This window comes from Salmo salar, chromosome 09 (genome assembly GCF_965601325.2).
Source record: "Salmo salar chromosome 09, fSalSal1, whole genome shotgun sequence".
Taxonomy (NCBI): Eukaryota; Metazoa; Chordata; class Actinopteri; order Salmoniformes; family Salmonidae; genus Salmo; species Salmo salar.
The window spans coordinates 62,576,468-62,602,296 of NC_138299.1; the positions used below are offsets into that span (position 1 = coordinate 62,576,468).

Here is a 25,829-nt window from a genome sequence, read left to right on the forward strand (position 1 = left end):
CGCACACAATTGCTACTGGTTTCCATACAATCCAAGCAAGAAGCATTTCTTCCAGTCAGAAGCTACAAAGTTACATGATTGGGGTCCAAATGTGGCAGTCTTCTCTGCCATTGCTCCTGTACCACTAACCCTTGATAATCCTTCTGATGATCTCCTTTTACAGGCTGTGAGAAGAGCTCAGCTGGAACAGCCAGAGGAGTTGAGGCTGTTGGAACAGCTGCAGAATAACGCTGATGTATGTACTTCAAAGCTGGGACGTACCGGTCTCCTGAAGCACAAAATATTCCTTACACAGGAAATGCCGATCAAGCAGAAGCCATATTGTTTGTCCCCAGCGACGCTAATCATCCAAAAGGGACTCATTAATGATATGTTGACACAAGATATAATTGAACGTTCATCCTCTCCCTGGGCTGCTCCTGTTGTCCTCATCCCAAAAAAGACCGGTGGTCTTAGATTTTGTGTGGACTATAGGAAGACCAACAAGGTTTCCCAGACTGATGCCTATCCTCTTCCCACCATCCAAGAGATCCTGGAGTCATTGGCTGGTGCGGTTGTGTTCACTACCCTTGACCTCAATAGTGGCTATTGGCAGGTTGAGATGGACCAGGAAAGCAAGGACAAGACTGCTTTTGTCTGTGCTGAGGGCTTATTTTCCTTTAAGGTGATGCCTTTTGGATTAAAGAATGCACCTGCCACTTTCCAAAGACTCATGGAGATTGCGTTAGGTGAGCTCAAAGGGAAGATCTGTTTCGTCTACCTGGACAATATAATTATCTACTCCCAGACCAGAGAACAACACTTTCAAGATCTTCAAGCAGTGTTGGACAAGCTAAGGAAAGCTGGTCTGACATTGAACATGAAGAAGAGCAACTTGTGCCAAACCTCCCTGAAGTTCCTCGGCCATATTGTGTCTTTTGATGTCACACATGTGGAGCCTGAAAAGACCAAGGCGGTACAAGATTTCTCTGTCCCAACCACACTCAAGGCCCTTCAACGGTTCCTTGGGATGGCTGGATGGTACCGTCGGTTTGTGTTGAACTTCTCCCAGGTGGCAGAACCCCTCAACGCATTGAAGCGAAAAGGTGCGAAATTCCGATGGACGGCAGGGTGCCAGACCTCTTTTGAAACCCTGAAACGACACCTCGTCACACCTCCCATTTTGGGTCATCCCAACTTTGATTGCCCTTTTGTTGTTTACACTGACGCAAGTGATGTTGAACTTGGTGCTGTTCTAGTCCAACAGACTGGACTTGGCACTGAAGAAGTGCTAGCGTTCGCTAGTCGGACATTGAATGGAGCAGAACGGAACTACTCCACAACTGAGCAAGAGTGCCTTGCAGTTGTCTGGGCTTTGGAAAAGTGGAGGTACTACCTGGAGGGAAGACACTTCACTGTGGTTACTGACCATTCCTCTCTTGTGTGGGTGTTCAAGACCAACAAACCAAGCACCAGACTTATCAGATGGGCTCTACGGTTGCGAGAGTTCACCTTTGCAGTAGAATACAGGAAAGGAAAATACAACACTGTTCCAGATGCTTTATCCAGAGCTCCTGCTGGTGGTAATGGTGGCCCTCATCTTACATGTGCTACTGTCCTGTCAAGCAGTCGAGACTCACCCAAAACTGACTTTCCCATCTCTGATGAGGCCATTTGGAAAGCCCAACAGGATGATCCAGAAGTACAGGCTTTGTACCAGACTATCCTGGAAGATGGAGAAAAGATGGTCAATCCTACCACCAAGCTGACCATCATTGAAGACAAAGTCTACCGAGTTGTACAACTACCTCACAGAACACTATACCAAATGTACATACCTGAAACTCTACGCCTTCAACTGCTTCAACATTTCCACGAAGACCCGTTAGCTGGTCATTTGGGCAGGTTCAAAACCTACAAGCGGTTGCAAGCATTACTGTACTGGCCACATCTGAGCATGGATGTGAAGTCACACATCCGAAACTGTCAGGTTTGTCAAATGTACAAACCAGAAGGTAGAAAGCCTGCTGGCAAGTTGCAGCAAACTGTGGTTACCCGACCTTGGGAAATGTTAGGAGTGGATTTGATGGGTCCATTTCCTAGAAGCTCCAATCAGAATGTGTACATGCTTGTTTTTGTTGATTACTATTCCAAGTGGGTGGAGCTCTTTGCCCTGCGTCAGGCCACAGCAAGGACCATCTCTAACATCCTTACGAAAGAGATCCTGACTCGCTGGGGAGTGCCTGATTACATCCTGTCTGATCAAGGTTCCCAATTCGTCTCTGATCTCTTTGAGGAGACCTGTCAAAGATGGAACCTGAGACAGAAGTTGACCACGGCCTATCACCCACAGACCAACCTCACTGAGAGAGTTAATCGAACCTTGAAGACAATGGTTGCTTCCTATGTAGGGACCCAGCACAAACACTGGGACAAGCACCTTCACGAGTTTCGATTTGCCCTGAATTCTGCTGTGCAAGAGTCCACTGGAGTCACACCTGCAGAGCTGAACCTGAGTCGTCCCCTCCGAGGACCCTTGGAGATGGTGCTACAGCCCCAGCAGGTTACTCCAGACGCTGCTTGCTATGACCAGGTAGTCCATCTCCACGACTTGAGAGCTCCTGTCTCAAAGAACATGATCCAGGCTCGACTCAAGCAGAAGAGAAATTATGATAAGAAGAGACGAGATATGCAGTTCCAGCTTCGTTATCGGCTGTGGCTTCGCTCTCATCCTTATTCAAAACCTGAACAATTCTTCTCGGCCAGGCTCGCTCCTAAATGGCAAGGACCATATAGGATTGTGGAGCAGAGAGGCCCTTTGAACTACCGAGTGGTGAAAGAGGACACAGAGGAAGATATGCGCGTTGTCCATGTCTCACGCCTTAAGGCCTGTTACCCCTCGGCTGAGGAATTGGAGGAGATTGAGCGCCGCAAGGTCCTGGAGATCTTTGAAGAGGAAAGTGAGGAGACTTTTCTCGGATTCCCAGACCCAGAAGTATCACGCCTTAAGGCCTGTGACCCCTCGGCTGAGGAGCATGAGCGCCAAAAAATAATGAATATTTTTGTAGAGGAAAGTGATGAGGAGACATTTCTCTGTTTCCCCGACCAAGATGTGCCTTCCAGGGCAATGGTCGGCTTTTTCCAGGGGAGGGGGTGTGTGACGGCCCTGAATTTTCCTGAACCGTCTCAGTGCTTCTCCTTCCAATAGAGCGCTTTCCCTTTAATTCTTAATTAAATAGGGCTTCTCCTTCCAATAGGGCGCTTCCCCTTTAATTCCCAATTAAATAGCCAGCATCAGCTGCGCAAAAGTGGGGTTGTGATGGAAACGTGAATGAGGATGTGTTCAACCCTCAGTTCTGAAGCTTCTCTCTTCCGTTTGTTGTGTTGCTTTAAAAGTGTGCTTTGTGTAGCCTAATAGCAAGTTTTACCCAGGATTGGATCCACTCTTTGCGTCCGTGGACTACACCTCTCCGTTGTTCTTCGTGGCCTTTCTCCGCTGGAGATCTGTCGGCGGATTGGATTGTCTGACTGACCGACTGAATATAACCTTTTTCATATACGGTATTTCATTTGTTTTGGTGTGATGTATACCGTAATGATTTATGTAGTTAGTTGTAGTTGAGGACTTATTGAGATGTGTGGTAAAATATTTGTTATTTTGATTGTATCATTGACACTGGGTTTACGCTACACTGGGATGAACGGACAAACATTGCGTGACTAAGGTCACTTGAGTTCCCTGAACTTGTTTACTGGGCTGGACTCTTTTTAGGCCCGAGGTACAGGACATTTCTGGAGGAACCAGAGCTGTTTAGAGCTCATTATTTGTTATATTGTTGTGTGTGTGATCATTTATGTTAGTAATACAACCACGCAAAAGAATACAGTTGTTTTGTAAGTTCTTTCCAATGTTTTAAGGGTTTATGAAAAGTGTATTTCCATCCTGACTTTTACATGAGTCCTTTTGTATTGGTGTAGACTTGACGGACCAAATGGGACTCATTCCCTCCCAAACCAAAAGGAGAAACCAATATTTTCTCTGGTAGGCACAACCTACCTGGCACCCCTATAAACGATAACCTCAAGTCAAAACCGTTACAATACTGACACGCAAGCACTTGCGCACGCGCGCACACACACACCGAAAGCATGCATATTGCTGGTTCCTCCTCTATCCCATCCAGTCTGAATTCATCAAGAAAATACGTTTGATTCCGGGCACTACCACGGGAGATGGCGAAACAAGTGAGCGAGCAGAATAATTCCAGCGCCATTGTGATTACAAAAGAAAAGAAGAGAGTGCAGGAAAACACAAACCTTATTATAAGTTATACTAAGTGTTAGCTGAGTGGGGGGGTGGTTTTTGAAGAGACTTTTTAAATAAAGGATGTTTCTCAAGTCATTACAAATTCAAAAGCCACCTTAAAAACTATCTCCGTCAAGCTCAAGGGCTGTGAATGAGGAATTGAAATGGGCAGATAATGCCGCCTCTTTTGTTTCAGGTTAATACAGGGAACATGCTGCAGGAAGAACCTAGGGAACAAGAAGTGGAAATAAGAATACCAGTAAAAGACAGGACGGGCATTCAAGCATATTCAACAGTCTTTTGTATGAGAATAATTATGGTCACATAGTGCAACTACCACCAGCACATCTAATGTATTTCAATGTAGCTCTTCTAAAAACATATATTTTGATGCAATTCGATGCAAAAGACCGCATTATGTATTTTGAAGGTTACTCTTTTTTGTTAAAAATGATATCTGGAACTAGAGTAAAGCTCTAAATCATTCCTATTACACAATGAATTACTTTCAAACTGTATCAAAATAAGCAATAATACAAGAATACATTTCAAATAATGATGTAGAATTAATTTGGGGGAAAGAGTATAGATGAGAGTAGGCCTACCTCAATTCCAGTTTTCCAGAACCTTGCGCTTGACATCAATACAAACTTGTGTTCTACAAATTGATTCAATCTAAGACACTGATCCCTTTTTATGTGAAGTCTTCCAGGTTACCTTTATGAGCAACACACAGTTCCTCGTCATATCAATCAAGAATCCATACTGCAATTATCTGCTTTACATTTAGTCATTAAATAATCTATATTTTCTTTAAAATACATACTGTTTCTCAGATACTGCAATATCCAAAGATGACATTGTTTATTGTTTACGGCAAGCAACACTAATCCTAGGTTGTGTCCATTAGGCTCAAAACAGAGGGAAATGGACTGAAAGAGGAAGGCACTACCTTTAGTTGTCCAAAAACAAACAACAATTTATATTTTCCGTTGTGAAAAGGTTTTCCAGTTTTGTGCCTTAAATGTGCACAACCCTGAACACGACTGTGAATGAAAGGAAATCACAAACAGAGGTTCAGCGACTCAGAGATAATATTTCATGGCATGGGTTTAGGGCCCCCTTTAACAGGAGCCGAGGGGAGAGTGTGGGGTTAATAACTGATCATTTATTAAATGTAGAATGAGCATCCATGTTTGTTTCCTCAACACATTACCTGGGCTGACACTCACAAGATGCTAGATGCGGGAAGAGATGGTAATATAGAGCCCAAGTGACAATGATTAATACAGCGTCCCCTAACCTTTCTCTGCAATGGCAATGCAATGAGCCCTCCAATCAAATCATTTGTTCAGTTGGAAAGCTTAAAGCTATCAGTATACGTGTAGCATGTTTAACCAGGGGTGAATAGCGAGCCGGTATTCTGACATTATTTTAAAAACCTTGCATCCTTTTCCCATTTATTATCCCCATAATGATGTGTATTTTCTTTATTTTCTGGTTGGCAAACTCCGTTAATCATTGCATCACATCACGAGATTGTCCTTTTTCTCTCTCTGTAGTGGCGCTCGCCATTACAGTAAAATACACAGGGGCTCATCACAATAAAGTCATAAACATTATACTTCTAATAATAAACATTATACTTCTGTGTTGGTGACTATTATTGCAGCGTTTTAAAGACAATTATAGACAAGGGGATTTTGACAGGCTTCATATCATGTCGTCGTGTGTGACCTCTAAAGACAAGTGGAATAGAACGTCCGTATTTCCAAGTTAACGCTATTTTAAAGAAGTCAGAAAGGTATTAGAGCTCTACGCCATGTAGATGTAATTAAATTACGATTGAATCAAGTCCATTTTCATGCCACCACTTATCGTGATACAATGTTAAGGCGAGCGTGGCCGGTGAAGATCCAGCACTCTATTCTCATATGCACATGACTCTGGTAGCCCTAGAGACGGCACGAGTTACAATCTCATATGCTTTTGTGGGCTTTCAGACTTATTCCAGCAGAACTACTTAGTCAAACAGATAATTGCACACAAAGATAATTAACAGATATGTCTGCTTTGTTGAAATAGGCTTTTTCCTGTCATCGTTAAATTGAAAAGGCCCTGCATTCCACAAGGTGGGGGATCATCAATGGATCTGAAAAGAGCGGCTCTTCACTAGGCTGCACAGATTAAGAGAGTGACAGGAACCTATGACTGACTAATTCAGCGGGGGCAGCCTCCGTAGAAACACTGGATGCATTCCAAATATCCCCCTATGCCATAAACAGTAACTTCAAAAAGTATTCACACCCCTTGACTTTTTCCACATTTTGTTGTGTTACAAAGTGGGATTAAAATGGATTTAAATTATTTTTTTGTGTGAACAATGTACACAAAATACTCTGTCAAAGTGGAAGAAAAAATATGAATCATAAAACACTGATATATCTTGACTAGATAAGTATTCAACCTCCGGAGTCAATACATGTTAGAATCATCTTTGGCAGCAATTACAGCTGTGTCTTTCTGGGTGCGTTTCTAAGAGCTTTGCACATCTGGATTGTACAATGTTTGCACATTTATTATTTAAAAAAATCTTCAAGCTCTGTCAAGTTGGTTATTGATCATTGCTAGACAGCCATCAAGCAATAGGTGCCCTTCTTTGCGAGGCTTTGTAAGGTCCCTCAGTCACTGCTTGACTGAGGGACCTTGCAGATAATTGTATGTGTGGGGTACAAAGATGAGGCAGTCATTCAAAAATCATGTTGAACACTATTATTGCACACAGTGAGTCCATTGAACTTTATTATGTGTTATTATTATTATTAAGCACATTTTTTATATATATATAATTTAGGCTTGCCATAACAAAGGGGTTGAATATTTATTGACTCAAGACATTTCAGCTTTTCATTTTTAATTAATGTTAAAAAAGAAATACAAACATAATTCCCATTTGATATTGTGGGGTATTAAGTGTAGGCTAGTGACACCAAATCTCAATTGAATCAATTCTAAATTCAGGCGGTAACACAGCAAAATGTGAAAAAAGTCAAGGGGTGTTAATGCTTTCTGAAGGCACTATCAAGGGAAAAGGGTGCCATTTGGGATGCAACTGCTGCTTCGCCCTAGGATATGTCGCTTGGCTTTCCTGCTTGAGATATCCTCTCTATCAAGTATTGTTTAGCCTGGAAGAACCCCTCGTTTTTTACTCAATCTGTTCTAAAAGCGAGGTTTGTGTTGTAGGAGCTAAGTTGTCTTTGAACGTGCTGTAATCTACAAGGAGGTAGAAAAAAAAGTAGAAGGAGAAAAACAAAGATAAAGAAAATCAAAAGGCACCCTCATTAGGTTCTAACTTCTGTTACTTATTAAGAGCTTAGATTTTTCTTCAAGAGACTGAAGAAACGTTTTGAAAAATGATATCTCCCCATCGCTATGCTGTTCCACATCACAGACAAAATAATAAATGATACATATCAGAATTTTGTATTATTCCATCTCGCTTTTTCCACTCAAAGGGAATCACAGGTATCCGGTTCGCCAAACATCAGATGTGTTACATCAAGACCCAGACCAGGGAGCTTCCCAAAGTGACAGAGGTGGCGACCTTGAACACAGAGATACTGGTACAGTATGAATATCTGCATCTCTCTGACTCAATGTGTGTGTGTGTGTGTGTGTGTGTGTGTCTGTGTGTGGAGGAAAATATGTATTTTGCAGGGGTAGTAGGAATAAACAGAGAAGAGGAGTCGGAGAGCTGCGCTCAAACACTCACCCTGACCATCCGCTCTTCTCCGCCCTCTCCCGCTGAAGTATAATCTCTGTCTCCAGCACACATGAAACCGTCTGAAAGCTGCCCACAAACCCATCAACCCCCTTTGTGGATCACATCAAATGGTGTTTGCTGTCAATCTTAAACTAATAAACATTTGTAATCATACTCCTCCAAAGGCTTGACAAAAATAGCCTAAAGGGGTAAGTGTGAAAGAGAACGTAAGAGAGGGATCTGAGGAAGAGGTATAAGCCATTAAAGGGTGCGTACATTTCTTCGAGCGATTAATTTCACTTCTCCTGGCCTAAGAGCCGTATATGAAGTTCAGCCGATGAATGCCTCACAAAATATTTTCAGCCTCTACCATCCTCCACTCATTTATATTTTACAGATGGCAATTACCAATTACATCATTAAAAAAAATGTAAATGTTGCTCCATTGTCATGCCAAGTAAATCCCAGATATCCCTTTCTGACTTTAGGAACACAAGCTGTTTAGACAGAGAACCAGGCGACATCCCCTTCTCTCTCATCTTTTGAATGTCTGGTACCTGTTTACAGAGAGTAATTGTCCAGCCTGCACCATATTCCCTTTCATTGTTGTCTTCTTTTGCACATTGTGAAAACTAATTAAACTTCTGTGGCATCAATTAGATAGGGGCGTTGGCTGTGGTGAGGAGTAGACTGGGAAGAGAGAGGAAGAAGAGGTGCTCCAAAGGTTAGCGGACGATACTTGGTGTGTGATCAGAGCAAGGATGCACACACGCTTAATCTCACACACACACACACACACACGAGCGTGCAGACACACGTATGCTCACACACAGGGTTAGCCCACAATCACACTGGATTAGTCAAGAACAAGTCCCCATAATAATATTATACTGGTACATAGCCTTTCTACTGTGGAAATGTCAAGTTATGGCACCCTACAGTACTGTGTATATGACACCCTTAAGTACACTGTGCAGTGCATTTCTCAATAAAATTATTTGTTCATGGACATGTTAACTATTAACACATTGTAATTATATCTTATCAATGTATTTATTCATCATTTACTCATATTAACTACCACATTAGCTCATACTAATTCATATACAGTTGAAGTCGGAAGTTTACATACACTTAGGTTGGAGTCATTTAAACTCGTTTTTCAACCACTCCACAAATTTATTGATAACAAACTATAGTCTTGGCAAGTCAGTTAGGACATCTACTTTGTGCATGACACAAGTCATTTTTCCAACAATTGTTTACAGACAGATTATTTCAGTTATAATTCACTGTATCACAATTCCAGTGGGTCAGAAGTTTACATACACTAAGTTGACTGTGCCTTTAAACAGCATGGAAAATTCCAGAAAATGATGTCAATGCTTTAGAAGCTTCTGATAAGCTTATTGACATCATTTGATGTATTTCAAGGCCTACCTTGAAACTCAGTGCCTCTTTGCTTGACATCATGGAAAAATCAAAAGAAATCAGCCAAGATGTCAGAAAAAAAATTGGTCTGGTCTGGTGAAACAAAAATAGAACAGTTTGGCCATAATGACCATCGTTATGTTTGGAGGAAAAAGGGGGAGGCTTGCAAGCCGAAGAACACCATCCCAACCATGAAGCACGGTGGTGGCAGCATCATGCTGTGGGGGTGCTTTGCTGCAGGAGGGACTGGTGCACTTCACAAATAGATGTCATCATGACGCAGGAAAATTATGTGGACATATTGAAGCAACATCTCAAGACATCAGTCAGGAAGTTAAAGCTTGGTCACAAATGGGTCTTCCAAATGGACAATGACCCCAAGCATACTTACAAGGTTGTAGCAAAATGGCTTAAGAATAACAAAGTCAAGGAATTGGAGTGGCCATCACAAAGCCCTGACCTCAATCCCATAGAAAATGTGTGGGCAGAACTGAAAAATCTTGTGAGAGCAAGGAGGCCTACAAACCTGACTCAGTTACACCAGCTCTGTCAGGAGGAACAATTTTATAAAAACAATATGGGGATGAGGTAGGTAGATGGGGTGGGATATTTACAGATGGGCTATGAAATATACACCTCCAGCTTCAGCGATTTTTGCAATTCGTTCCAGTCATTGGCAGCAGAGAACTGGAAAGAAAGGCGGCCAAAGGAGATGTTGGCTTTGGGAATGACCAGTGAGATATACCTGCTGGAGCGCGTGCTACGGGTGGGTGTTGTTATCGTGACCAGTGAGCTGAGATAAGGCGGGGCTTTACCAAGCAAAGACTTATAGATGACCTGGAGCCAGTGGGTTTGGCGATGAATATGTAGCGAGGGCCAGCCGACTAGAGCATACAGGTCGCAGTGGTGGGTGGTATAAGGGGCTTTGGTGACAAAACGGATGGCACTGTGATAGACTGCATACAGTTTGCTGAGTAGAGTATTGGAAACTATTTTGTAAATTACATCGCCAAAGTCAAGGATCAGTAGGATAGTCAGTTTTATGGAGGGTATGTTTGGCGGCGTGAGTGAAGGAGGCTTTGTTGCGAAATAGGAAGCCGATTCTATATTTAATTTTGGATTGGCGATGTTTAATATGAGTCTGGAAGGAGAGTTTACAGTCTAGCCAGACACCTAGGTATTTGTAGTTGTCCACATATTCTAAGTCAGAACCTTCCAGAGTAGTGATGCTAGTCGGGCGGGCGGGTGCGGGCAGCGAACGGTTGAAAAGCATGCATTTGGTTTTACTAGCGTTTAAGAGCAGTTGGAGGCAACGGAAGGAGTGTTGTATGGCATTGAAGCTCGTTTGGAGGTTAGGTAACCCAGTGTCCAAAGAAGGGCCAGATGTATACAGAATGGTGTCGTCTGCGTAGAGGTGGATCAGGGAATCACTCGCAGCAAGAGCGACATCGTTGATATATACAGAGAAAAGAGTCGGCCCGAGAATTGAACCCTGTGGCACCCCCATAGAGACCGCCAAAGGTCCGGACAACAGGCACTCCGATTTGACTCACTGAACTCTGTCTGAGAAGTAGTTGGTGAACCAGGCGAGGCAGTCATTTGAGAAATGTTACGACCGTGTGAAACACAGAGTGGTTAATTAAAAACAAAACAGCTTTTGCTGCTGCTCAGCTCAGCCAAGCTGCGGGCTATGTGAATGTGGGCTCAGTGGTGGACGTCTGGGGCCTCAGATTCTCAGAGGTGAGGTGAAAACAATGCAGCCGGTGGGGGAGCTGCGAGTGGCTGATAAGGAAATAAAGCACCCGGGGAGTAGAACCAGGTGACAAACATGAATTGTTTGCCGCCGGTATCTTCGGCCATTTTCACTTTGTTCCTCATATGAAATGATGGGACGCTGTAATCCCTGAGCCTCCCCTAGTTTCCCTCCAGTCTTGAAGCTGATGAAATTCTCCTTGTCCTCCTCCTTCAGACAGTAGAACAGTGTGTTATTGGGTCTCTTCTTCCTCCTCAGGGTAACCACTTAATATGTATTGCCACAACCAACCTAGCTGGCAAGGAAACCTCCCACTCAGATAAGAAAAACACAAACAAATGCCAAACAATGCATGAAAAAACAACACATTCTTGGAATTATATGTAGGTAGGTAAATGTCATATGACTAAAACAAAAAGTTGTGTGTTGTGTGAACATGCGGAGCATACACAGAATTAAAAGTGTGGGTAACACTTTACTTGTGTCACGTCCTGACCAGAAAAGGGGTTATTTGTACTTATAGTTTGGTCAGGACATGGCAGAGGGTATTTGTTTTATGTGGTTTAGGGTGTGTTTGTGTATGTGTTCATGTAGAGGGGGTATTTGGTTCGGGGTGGTTATGTATGTAGAGGGGTATTTGATTAATTAGTCCAGGGTGTTGGTTATTGTTCTATGTTAGTTTAGTTCTACATTCAGTCTAGTCGTTTGTATTTCTATGTTTAGTTAATTGGTGTTGGGGCCTTCAGTTGGAGGCAGCTGTCTATCGTTGCCTCTGATTGAAGGTCCTATAAATAGGTATGTGTTTGGCATGGGATTTTGTGGGAGATTGTTTCTTGTTTAGCTGTGTGCCTGACGAGACTGTCCAGTTCGTTTGTTTTTTTGTATACGTTTTTGTGTTTTCCTTCTTCACTAAATAAAAAGAAGATGAGTATACATTTTCCCGCTGCGTTTTGGTCTACACCCTACGACACCCGTGACAACTTGACACCCAGCGTCATAACACATTATGACACGGTCAAAACCATGTCATGTGTCATAACAGCTGACAACTTGTTATAATATGGTCATAAAACACTGTCATGACAGATATATTTACACCTGTTATGACATATAGTGTTATTTTATGGCTTGTTACGACACCTACATAAGAGTGTCAAAACCCACAAAACCTACCACACAAGGCAAAACATTCCATTACACCATGGCTATTGTGGCAACATTGTTATACAATTTCTTTTTTTTGGACCATGTGAAATTATCATTGTAATTGGCACACACTGATGTCAGACATGCACCTACCCCAATGCTCTGTTGCTAATGACTGGGTTAAATGCAGGAGCAGATATCAGGAGCAGGTCAAGACACACTCTTTCTCACTGATGACTGATATACAGTTGAAGTCGGAAGTTTACATACACCTTAGCAAAATACATTTAAACTCAGTTTTTCACAATTCCTGACATTTAATGCTAGTAAAAAGTCCCTGTCTTAGGTCAGTTAGGATCACCACTTTATTTTAAGAATGTGAAATGTCAGAATAATAGAGAGAATGATTTATTTCAGCTTTTATTTCTTTCATCACATTCCCAGTGGGTCAGAAGTTTACATACACTCAATTAGTATTTGGTAGCATTGCCTTTAAATTGTTTAACTTGGGTCAAATGTTTCGGCTAGCCTTCCACAAGCTTCCCACAATAAGTTGGGTGAATTTTGGCCCATTCCTCCTGACAGAGCTGGTGTAACTGAGTCAGGGTTGTAGCCTTCTTCCTCGCATACGCTTTTTCAGTTCTGCCCACAAATGTTCTATAGGATGGAGGTCAGGGCTTTGTGATGGCCACTCCAATACCTTGGCTTTGATGTCCTTAAGCCATTTTGCCACAACTTTGGAAGTATGCTTGGGGTCATTGTCCATTTGGAAGACCCATTTGCGACCAAGCTTTAACTTCCTGACTGATGTCTTGAGATGTTGCTTCAATATATCCACATAATTTCCTCCCTCATGACGCCATCTATTTTGTGAAGTGCACCAGTCCATCCTGCAGCAAAGCACCCCCACAACATAATGCTGCCACCCCTGTGCTTCATGGTTGGGATGGTGTTCTTCGGCTTGCAAGCCTCCCCCTTTTTCCTCCAAACATAATGATGGTCATTGTGGCCAAACAGTTCTATTTTTGTTTCACCAGACCAGAGACATTTCTCCAAAAAGTACGATCTTTGTCCCCTTGTGCAGTTGCAAACTGTAGTCTGACTTTTTTATGGCGGCTTTGGAGCAGTGGCTTCTTCCTTGCTGAGTGGCCTTTCAGGTTATGTCGATATAGGACTCATTTTACTGTGGATTAAGATACTTTGTACCTGTTTCCTCCAGCATCTTCACAAGGTCCTTTGCTGTTGTACTGGGATTGATTTGCACTTTTCGCACCAAAGTACGTTCATCTCTAGGAGACAGAATGCGTCTCCTTCCTGAGCGGTATGACGGCTGCGTGGTCCCATGGTGTTTATACTTGACTTCTATTGTTTGTACAGATGAACGTGGTACCTTCAGGCGTTTGGAAATTGCTCCCAAGGATGAACCCGACTTGTGGTGGTCTACAATTTTTTTTCTGGCGTCTTGACTGATTTCTTTTGATTTTCCCATGATGTCAAGCAAAGGGGCACTGAGTTTCAAGGTAGGCCTTGAAATACATCCACAGGTACACCTCCAATTGACTCAAATGATGTCAATTAGCCTATCAGAAGCTTCTAAAGCCATGACATCATTTTCAGGAATTTTCCAAGCTGTTTAAAGGCACAGTCAACTTAGTGTATGTAAACTTCTGACCCACTGGAATTGTGATACAGTGAATTATAAGTGAAATAATCTCTCGGTGTCACGTCCTGACCAGCAGGTGGAGTAGGTGTATAAGTTTTGGTCAGGGCGTGGCAGAAGGAGTTGTGTTTTGTATGTTCTGTCTAGGTTGGGTTGTTCTATGTATAGTTAATTGGGGTGGACTTCCAATTGAAGGCAGGTGTGTGGTGTTGCCTTTGATTGGGAGTCCTATATTAGTTGGGTGTGTTTGTCTGTGTGTTTGTGGGGAATTGTTTGTGAGCACTGCGTTTATTGAGCCTGCTACACTGTCTAGTCGTGAGTACTGTTTATTGTTTTGTTTTTTCCCTGTGGATGCTTCGATTATTTTCATTAAAAGAATGAGTATCCACATACCCGCTGCATTTTGGTCTTCCCTTCAACACCACAACGAAATCTGTGACACTCGGTAACAATTGTTGGAAGAATTACTTCTGTCGTGCACAAAGTAGATGTCCTAACCGAGTTGCCAAAACTATAGTTTGTTAACAAGAAATTTGTGGAGTGGTTGAAAAACGAGTTTTAATGACTCCAACCTAAGTGTATGTGAACTTCCGACTTCAACTGTAAGGACATGTACGTGATAGGCATATCTCAAAATTCCTTCTTGATCGTCTCAAAGTGTATTTCCTTAATCCAAGTGAAGTGACACAGAATGGTCATAATGCTTCATGACAGTGTCATAAAGTGTATTTTCTTTTAAATATGATGAGAGAAAAAAACATGACTTAAGAGAATTAATTACAACAACAAAAAAGTATTTAAGACGAACTTTCAAACGAAAGGAAACTTCTTGTCAGGGAAAAAACTAATTTGAATAAATGTTGGTTTTTACACTCTTATGTAGGTGTCATTACCAGCCATAAAATAGTGCAATATGTCACAACAGGTGTAAATATATGGGTCATGACATTGTTATGACATGGTTATGACCATGTCATAACGTGTTATGCCACTGGGTGTCAAGTAAAGTCTTACCAAAATGTGCCATGGCTTTATAGTATGGGAGACAGCCAGATGGGAAGTAATGTCCTATACAGTTCATGTATATCCAGGGTCTTATGGTGTCATGAGAAAATATTCATTGATCAATGACAAACACGTGACCTACAGTATAAGCTTGAGTCACAAAGTTGCACCCTTAAGTCATTATATCGAGAGAGGGCAAGTGTATGTTCATTACAGCATGATACTGAATGTGTGTGGAATGTGGTTACATAGGCTCCGAGCTATAGTAAATAAATAATTAGTCTGACATCTAATACAAAATATCTTTACTTAAGCAATGTCCAATATTAGATACAAGACAGCTTCATTTATGATATAACTGCATCATAAAATCATTATCGCATCGTCTTTGTACTTGTCAATTGGACTTTTTAAATCACTATTCCACACTAGCTATGATAAACTTTAATATTGCCCAGAGAGCGGTCTCCCTTTGCAACTTATTGGTCTTGTTTCTCAACTGCAAAGTAAAAGTCATATTACAGTGCTCTGTGTCGTGACCTCCATTTCCTAATTTCGGGAAGGTTTCCTTAGTTGCTCCTCTTCAGTGGTTCTGCTGTCCAATTAGAGAGATCTGTTTGTGTTTCCTGGCCTTCATTTTAATTTCTGTAGTTCAGGAGGAGCGAACGCTGCCAGAGCCCCCCTAGTCCTCCTCTGAGTTGTCATTAGTTTAGCCCGATCCAGACCAGGCTAAAAATGAGCTGAAAAAAGAATGAGAGCAAACTGTCAAAGGCTTGACTGCTTGTCTAAGCGCAAACCCGGTCGACTAGCACTTCAGTGGCTGAGTGGCCATGCCGCTAAGCTAGGTATTCTTTCATCTGTCCGGAATGGGGTGCGAGTTCATCTCCGCAGGCTCATTGATGTCATGTCACTTCACAACAAACAGTTACAGCGAGACTGTAGCGCAGACCGTAAATTAGAATAAAGCGAGAATCAGCGAGGGGTGAGAAGGGAAAGGAGGGAGAGTCGAGAGTGCACAACCTAATATAAATGATACCGGCTCCAACCATAGCCCCGGGATCCTACATCAAGATCAACTAATGTGCAATTAAGCTTCAGACTAGGAGAGAATCACCTTGTAAAAACATTTGTCAAGTAAACTGTTTTGCTGTTCTCTCCAGCTGCTAATTAACGAGGCACTGGGAAGAGGAGTTTGTTTGCCGACGTATTTACATATACATAAAGAAACACATCAGGCACGGTAGTGGAATGCGGCATTGCCAAAGCCCCTATCTCTTAGATAGCAGTGACACGTATTCCCTATCATTAAGCACTAATAGTTTACTTTACAGCTCATGAACTACAGTATAAACAAATTAAGCATGTCGCTAGTGCTGTGAGCTGAATGCGGTATTAGGGGATGTGTGAGGGAACAGGACACTATATGCTTTATTACTGTGTCTGTCGGATTTAACGATATTGCAGCCTTTCGTGGCACAATAAAGTATCAAGCACTACAAAGTCGTTTCAAAGTCAAATCTATGCCGTTGTTGGATTCTTGTGTTGTTGTTGTCAGGGAGAAAGGGCAGCCTGGAGGCCTGAGAGGAAGAAACAGAAAACGAGGAGGAAGTCTAGGCTAGCGGGAGTCAGCAGGAGGCAGGAAGTGGCAGTACTCCCAGTGGGCAATAAGGGGTGGTGAATAAAAGGATGCGGCCAGGGCTTGTGCGCTGTGGCTCTGGGAAGAGAGGGCTGAAAATGCAGAGGGCACACAACTGAGGGTGTGTGTGTGTGTTTGTGTGTGTGTGGTGTGTGTGTGTGTGTGTGTGTGTGTGTGTGTGTGTGTGTGTGTGTGTGTGTGGCCATGTAAGGGTGGGTGTGTTTGTTTCCTCTCCCTGACAGGTGGGCAACACAGAGGGCATGGACATGCAGGTGGTGGAGGACTCCCAGGTGTGGGTGCCTGCTGAGGAGCCCATCGCTAACCCAGCTTTCCTCTTCAACTCCAAGATCTGGGAGATATGCCAGGAGCTACCCATCCACTGGATCCATCCCTCCCCCATGAGAGGTACAGGGTCACCGGGGTCTCTCCACCCCTATCCTCTCTCATTTTCGCAGCACTTTGAAAATGGTGGGATGAGAGATTTTTTTGTAAAGTTGTATACTGATTGTAAAAATATGTTTTAGGCTTCTTTTTAGCGACCAGAAAAATATGTCTACCTGGTTGTAATCTGGTTATCTGACCGTATAACAACCAAAATATGACATTGTTCCCAAGCAGCTTGACATTATTATAAAAATACATCTTACCTGGTTGTAATCTGGTTATATGGTCTATTCAACCAGAATGGCGTCATTATGACATCCCATGCCAAATTCTCTGTACTATATACACTGCAGCAGTTTAAAGAATGGTAAGCCTCTCAGAAAAACAGCCAGATTCATTTACAGTAGAAGGCAAACTATTTTCCTTCGGATCACCTCAAACAGGAGAAAAAAAAGAAGTTTCTGCTGTGATCCGGTACATCAACAGCTGTTCTGTGTACTTCCTCCTTTTGGTGCAGATGCTGAGTTCCACGAGGTGAAGGATGATGAGGACATTCCTGATGCTGAGGTCGGAGGTCACCGCGTCGCCCGTGACATCCTGGACCAGGTTCCTGTCAACGACTATGTACGTACTGTACTGGGGCTGCATCTGAAATGGCACCATATTCCCTACTGTATATCATGCACTTAGTCAAAAGTATACTGAACAAAAATATAAACGCAACATGCAACAATTTCAAAGATTTTGCTGAGTTACAGTTCATATAAGGAAATTAGTCAATTGAAATAAATTCATTATGCCCTAATCTATGGGTTTCACATTACTGGGCATTGACACAGCCATTGGTGCGCCTGGGAGGGCATAGGCCCACCCACTTGGGAGCCAGGCCGACCCACTGGGGATTCAAGCCCAGCCAATCACAGACAGTTTTTCCCCACAAAAGGGTTTTATCACAGACAGAAATAAAACATTGGTGGCGGCTTATGATAGAGAAATGAACATTCAATTATCTGGCAACAGTTCTGATGGACATTCCTGCAGTCAACATGCCAATTGTACGCTCCCTCAAAACTCCCTCTGTGGCATTGTGTTGTGTGACAAAACTGCACATTTTAGAGTGGCCTTTTATTGTCCCCAGCACAAGGTGCACCTGTGTATTGATCATGCTGTTTAATCAGCTTCTTGATATGCCACACCTGTCAGGTGGATGGATTATCTTGGCAAAGGAGATATGCTCACTAACAGGGATGTAAACAAGGGTGTGCACAAAATTTGAGAGATGTAAGCTTTTTCTGTGTATGGAACATTTCTGGGATCTTTTATTTCAGCTCATGAAACATGGGACCAACACTTTACATGTTGCATTTATATTTTTGTTCAGTGTATATATATAGGGCCTATACACTGAGATTACAACAATTAAGAACACCTGCTCTTTCCATGACTTAGACTGACAAGGTGAATCCAGGTGAACGCTATGATCCCTTATTGATGACAGGTTAAAGAAGGATTTTTATGCCTTGAGACAATTGAGACATGGGTTGTGTATGTGTACCATTCAGAGGGTGAATGGGCAAGACAAAAAATGTAAGTGCCTTTGAACGGGTTATGGTAGTAGGTGCCAGCCGCACCAGTTTGTGTCAAGAACTGCAACGCTGCTGGGTTTTTCATGCTCAACAGTTTCCCATATGTGTCAAGAATGGTCCACCACCGAAAGGACATCCAGCCAACTTGACACAACTGTGGAGCATTGGAGTCAACATGTGCCAGCATCCCTGTGGAATGCTTTTGACACCTTGTAGAGTCCATGCCCAAGCGAACTGAGGGCAAAGGGGGGGTGCAACTCAATATTAGGAAGGTTTTCCTAATGTTTGATATACTCTGTGTATACAGTAGTTCACTACTTTTGACCTAGTGAATGCACACCAAGACCACACTAGGAGATACGAGCCACAGTGGTGCCTAGTTCTCCTTCGTTTCTTTGTGCATAGAAATCGCTCGCTAATTGATGCTGACTTTCATGGCATAAAACGGACTTGTGTTTGTGTACCACAGGGCATAGAAATTGCTCTATATATCTGTTTAAATGCACTTGCCTTGCTTAAGACTCCCTTAATGTCTCTCCATTAATGGAGAGGAATATCTAGCCTTCAAAGGCAGCAACTTTTTCCCTACAGTCTCAGCTGGAGCCTTTCTTGTTTTTTTTCGGGCGAAGGCAGGCAGCTAGCGCCGTACAAAGCAGCGCTCCCAAGGACACTCATTACTGAATAGATAGCCTACATTTATTAATTATGCCTTAATTATCAAGTCAAGAAAGAAAAGAGTCTAGAGGCCGAAATGCCATATTTTTGTGCATGTGAGCGGCTTAGTACTCTATGATTAATTACCCTTGACACACACATACACGCAAAGGTAAACATACATACTGGACACACGCACAGACAGCACACAGTGAGGTGGGCCAGCATGCATGCACGCACACACACCACAGCCATAATATTAACATTTATCAGGCTGGGCCCAGAAATACCTGCTTGCCTCCATGCACTCTCCTCCTGTCCACCTCTCCTCCTCTATTCCTCTCCTCCTCCCTGCTCATCCTCTATGGCCATAGCTGCAATGCTATGTCCTGTAATTAAAGCATACCAGGAGATGAAACTCGCTCCCCTTTTTAAGGTAATACTGTACATAGCTAAAGTTCACCCATATTATGGCCACAGCCAGTCAGTGTTTGTGGGCCCGGAAAATAACAAAGGCCTTTGTGACCAACGGAGGGGAGGCGATTCTGACCCCAGCACCCCTCCACCTGATCTGGCCTCCACCGTGGCCCCTTGCCTGACCGCCACTGGAGCCCCTGCTTTCGTATTTACGCGGGTTATTTCGGTGCAGCCTGACTTTTTTTTTTTCAACCAATCATTCAAGTATCAGTGACAGAGGTGGGTAGATATATGGGGCCAAACTATAGCCAGGGCTGCCACGGTGGAGCATCCGCATGGCACTGAGGCAGCGGCCCTGGATATCTCTCCAACTGAATAACTATCATCCAACATCGCTGGAGGAGCCGCATCACTGTCCTTGACCTAGATAGGGGAAGGATAAGCCTTCAAATATGATTGGGCAGCGGGACTCAGTCGGTCAACCCGGCACTCACATGTTCTGGGCCGGTTTTGGGCCAGATGGAGGTTGGCGGTTGGATGGTTGGTGGTGGGCCATCGTGTGACACTGTACCTCTGCCCAGCCCTCTTTGGCATCCAAAGCTAGCATTGAAACAACAAGGCTTCCCATGCATGAGTGGGCAGTGATGGTTCACAGGAAACCGAGGGTAAACAGAGGCTGTAAATACCTCCTCTGCTCCCTGAGCGTAAGCTACACAAAACCATAAACACAGTTACTTCCTGGGCCTGTGTGGTTCAGTTGGTAAGAGCATGGTGGGTGGTGCGAATGACGCCAAGGTCGTGGGTTCATGTCCCACATACTGTACACCTACTAATGATGTATGCAAGTTGCTTTGGATAAAAGCTAAGTGGCATATTTTACTAATATGTTTAATATTAAATTTCCCCTTGACTTTAACCATTAGAGGTTTCACCCGTGCCTGCATAATGAGAAAATATGGCTTTTCATGTGGATGATGAGACCACACAATTAGCATTGGGAGTACAAAGCAGTACCTGCTTCATATTCATCGTCGCGTCTTGATTCTCTTCCTCCTTATTATTGAATAACTGACTGACAGTTTTCAACTTGACAGACTGATCAAACCTCTGATATGATGTTATGCGTGAGGTGCCGTTTCGGTGTGTGATGAAGTCAAAAATCCGACGGAGTCGAGGGTAATGACTTTTACCTATGGTTAATGCTGCTTGATTGTGACGAGCGCAGATTTCCCAGGGTGCCCCATTCCGATCACCCGTCACCATTGAAGAGGGGAATTTAAAGCCAAAATGATTAATATACGCTTTAAAAAAGGATGCCTCTGATTAATTTGTCTCAGAAGTACAATGCCAACCTATTGTCTGTTTGTTTTTGTAATCACCCATTATTTGAATAAATATATTTCCCTTAATTTTCCCTAACTGAAGCTCTAGATTTGGATTTCATACCGTCACAGTTTTAGCTGTGAGGCGGCTGACAAGATTATTGTCTGTGTTGTTTCCATAATAGATTGTTGCCTCGCAGCTGATGACTCTAAACTTGACTAAAATCATCAATCAGTAATTGCCCACCAGCCTTTGTCAGAGTCGTAAATCAAACACACCTTTTGCATATCATCCTTTTTTTCTTTTTGAGCTGTTAGTCCCCCATGTTAGGAGTATGCAATGTTAGTCCATTTATCATCTGTGACAGCAGTTGTGATGGCTGATTCGTGATTTGAATCCTACTTACTGCACTGTTTGTGTTGTGTATTTATTATGCTGGCTCCAAAAGTTATGGGAGCCTAAATGTAGCTTAACACCAGCCACAAACACTAGAGTCAACAACATCTGTGAAACCCTGGACCATTTAGTGCCCTATAAACTATTTCCTGTGACTAATACTGCTTTTCTAGGAAAGTAGCCAAACAACTTCCAGTCGGCACTGCCCATAGTTTACAGTAGAGGAGAATTTACGGTCAGAGCTATGTGTTCCTATGGGTCCCTGGCCTTTTCAAGACTGGGGTGAAACAATGACCTTGCATTGTTCCCCCTCTCAATGGATTTTTGTTACATTTTGTTTGTCTTCTGTCATGAAAGGCTGACTCATAAGGAAGGCATCAGGTAAAGTCCGAAGGGGGGGACAATTGGTCTCTTTCATCAAAGCTATTTAACCAGACAGTGCTGGATTGTCTCTGAAGTTTTAGTCAAATTCACTCACTACAGGAGATTGAAAACGTTGTCAAATGCATGTATCTGTGCAGCTCTGAGAGGGCTTTAAGTGGCACTTCTCTGAGTCCAATTCAGAATTGCCCTCGATCAAAGGCATGGCACTCAGCCCTAACTCCGTCTGGAGAGGGCACAGGCCTGGGGGACTGGCACAATGGAAAAAGCCAAGGGCCATTAATTCTACCCAATTTACCTTTCGTTTGGGTTTCATTTGGCCCTTATATTAATTCACACCCATTCGGCGCGAGCAAATAAAAGGATCCTTGTTAGTCGATCATTACTTGCCTAATTGCTTTAGGAATGTGCCATCCACTTAAAGTCAAGGTCAGGGGGAGGGCGCCCAAGATGAAGAGCCTCTCATTTGTAGGCTCTAATGGAGGGGTGGCGGCCATTTTGGCTCAGCTCGCATGGGTCACAGCAGGGGGAGTGGGAGGTCAGAGATGAAAAAAATACTGTACATTTCCCGGTAACCGGCAGTGTCAGTCACTTTGACTGAATATAACCCTGGGACAAAGGGGCCGAGGACTCTGGGATGTGAGATGGAGCTTGGTAAAGCTAAGAGTAATGCTACCACTGACATAACAGAAAGGTCAAGGGTATTATATCATGTTTTATGCTCCCGGATCGAGGCGGGCCCACTTTCCAATGCTATCTTGATCCGTGGGTCACGGTCGAGCGTGGAACCATTTTGACCATTCATTTCCTTGGACATCCATTTTGATCTTTCTCTTCTGTTTAGTTGCTTCATAGCTTTTTTCTGACGAACGACCGAAGCGAGAACATCAAGTCACCCAATCAAATCCTCTGTCCTGACTGTCCCTGCTCTGGGAGTGCTGGTATTCATCGTGTGTGACCCTACTTTTGTGTTCTTCACAGGGAAAAGAAAAGGAGATTGATTTTGCTTGATAAATATTTAATTTAAAGTATAAGTGCAGACCTTACTGAACAGAAAATTCTAAAGCCAAAAGAAAGAGAAACATTTAGCACTTCATTTTCAAATAAGTAGCTACCACAGAAGAATAAACCTTGCCAGTGCGGTGTATGCATTCCACACTCCACCTATACTTCCAATTAAATGTTCTCAAGATCGCTGTGTGTCTTTCTCTCTCTCTGGCTCTCCTTTCTTTGCATCACCTGCCCTTTGAAGCACTTCATTTCTTTCCTTCCTTTCATTGACTTGCCACTTGTCCTTCACAGAGAGACATTGGAGTTGAGCTGGATAACCGTCTAGATGACCATGGCTACTGCTGCCAGCACTGTCGTCGTGGTTACCGCTATTGCCAGCGCTACTATGAGCCACTGGGGGGTTTTAACCCCTACCCATACTACTACCAAGGAGGACGTGTCATCTGTCAGATCATTATGCCCTGCAACTGGTGGATCGCCCGTATGCTCGGGAGGATATGATTGGATGGTCAAACTGGATTCACTATGTTTCAGCTCACATGATAGGCACATTCATTTTAGGCTGGATTTACACTACACTAGGCGTAGAGTCCCAGCAAGCACTTTGTGACTTCACCATGTACAACACAGACTTTGGTGCTTGCCAGAATTTGTAATAACTCTACACAAGCATCAGTTACGTTTTGCTAAGGCGAACGCTTGGTGGTGTGTAAACCCAGCCTAGGCCCACCCAAGGCACCAGGTGGGTGGAGTTCGCACATTTGAGACCATTCCATCAGTGCACTTTCAGCCCAACTGGTGCACTTGGTGAGGTAAAACGAATGCAACCCTTGCTACTCCCCAATCAGTATTCCAAAGCCTTTGTGATAGCAAAACATGTTATAGTACACAATTGTAATCCATCCTGTCTCAGAAATAAGCAAATTGACTGGCAGTCTTGTCTTAAGTCTAAATTGAGTTTTGGGAGCGTCTGGGCGACATCTCTAAAAGGCATTAGATCTCCCGAGCTGTTACATTGTGAATGTTTACCTAGCCATCAAATTCTGGTTTTGTGGCCTTGTTGTGTCTGTGCACTGAAGTGCAATTTTGCTTTCAACATATTTTCAATCAAAGTGCTACGTTTGGCTGTTTCTCTCATTGCTGCATTTCTTTCTCATTTAATTTTCTTCTTTATGTTTATTATAGGTGGCATGTAACCAACATTCTATTGCATGTGGAGCAGACCTGGGTTTAAATAGTATTAGATTTCTATCAAATACTTTGAGCGCTTAATTGAGCCTTCCTGGAGTGACAGATGGGGAATGGTTTGCACTTTCCGGACTATCCCAGTGGTGCACCATATAGTCTCAATCAAACACAGCTTAAGTATTTAACAAAAAAAATATATATATTTGAACCCAGGTCTGATTTGAAATATGATAACCAACAATGTATGTAGAACTGTAGCCTGTGTAGGCTGTAGCCTGCTCACTCTGTCAACCCTTTCTAGACTTTATCGGTTGAACAAAAATAACATGAGTCTTTTTTTTTGGGTGAATGATCTATTTTGACTATTGTTACCACAGTTAGCATGTTACCTTGAAATAGTGTTTATTGTATGGATGAGGTATACAAAAACATTGTTTTTACTATCAGAATGAGTCTACTAATTATAATAAAGCAATAGCTACACACATGTATATGCTGCATTCTTGTAATTTAACTTGATCATATTTATTTGATGTAAACTTCTTATTTTTGTTATTTTATGCAGCATTGTTTTAACTACAATGGCTGTAAATGACTGTAATAGTACCACAGTTCAATTACCATACAGTAATATAATCTTTGCTAATTTGCTCAAGCTCACGATAAGTATGCTCTGAACAGTGATTCTACCAGCATGGTTAGGCCTACAAGAATAAGAAAGAATTCATGGCTTGACATGCTTAAGTGATCAACAAGTACATACAATTAAAATGTATCTTGAAACTAAATTACATCTAATACCCACTCTTATCAAGATAAAGAACTGATTTTACATTCACAGTGAGTATGGTGATACGGCATCCATATTAGGACGTTTTATCTGGTGACTATTGGAGTTTCACCTGACAATTGAGGAACTTCCTAATATGGATGCCAAAGTAAGGTTTCAACTTGCTGAAATTCCAACATTGGTTGATAAAGGTCAAATACTATACATTCAAATGGTCCAGTGCTGCAATTCAAACATATCTTAACCTTTTGACGGTCAATCTATCACTTTCTGTATGTCCTGACTCCAAAATTGATTGATTGATTATGTCATATTCCACTTTACTTCATAAAGCATTATACACCCTGTTCATAATGCTCTATGGAAGTAGTTATAGATGTTTATGAGCAGTTATTAGCACCGATGTTATAATGTATTATAGAGGTAGTTCATAAAAAGTGTTACTGATATCCTCCTCAAAAATAAACCTAAGTAGATGCTCTTTTATCAAAACAATAAAAGACGTAAACATGCAAACTTAAAAAGACAGATGAGAAACGATAGAACCGGTTTCACTTTGATTCATGTTTTTTTGAAGTACATCCAATACCTTTCTTTGTACCCTCCCTTACATGAATGTTGCTTTAAACATAGGTTCTCTTGATTATACCTCTACATTTACAATGTTGAGAAGAAAGTAAAAAACCAATCAACCTCAAACTAATTATAGGTACAATCATCCCTTAGCCATGCAAAGATCAGCCATAAACTTGTCTCCTCTTCCCACACCTGCTCAAAGTCACAAAGTAGAATTCACCTGGGCTGTGTTCGTTAGGCACCAAAGGGAAGAAAACTGACTCAAACAGGGAGGGACTACCTGGACTTCTCCAATAAGAAACATTCATTTTGGTTTTACTGCAGAGTGCCCTGCTGAACATGACCATGGCCAGGTATGTGGAGTGGATTTCATCTCGATCTCATCTATGTTGAACGACAGATGTTATAAAAATTATTTTTAAACAATCTACCCACTGATCACTT

At 42.6% G+C, this 25,829-nt stretch overlaps 1 protein-coding gene across 1 annotated transcript in view; it reads left to right on the top strand.

Annotated features, from left to right (window-relative positions):
- LOC106611510 (tenomodulin) overlaps positions 1 to 24,510 on the top strand; it is a 126,843-nt gene extending 102,333 nt beyond the window's left edge. Inside the window, exons 4-7 of the mRNA XM_014211790.3 lie at positions 7,801 to 7,908; positions 16,922 to 17,084; positions 17,581 to 17,687; positions 23,123 to 24,510. Coding sequence (XP_014067265.1) covers positions 7,801 to 7,908; positions 16,922 to 17,084; positions 17,581 to 17,687; positions 23,123 to 23,332 — 588 coding nt within the window. The 3' untranslated portion in view covers positions 23,333 to 24,510. The remainder of the gene's footprint in view (positions 1 to 7,800; positions 7,909 to 16,921; positions 17,085 to 17,580; positions 17,688 to 23,122) is intronic.
- The last annotated feature ends 1,319 nt before the right edge of the window (positions 24,511 to 25,829 follow it).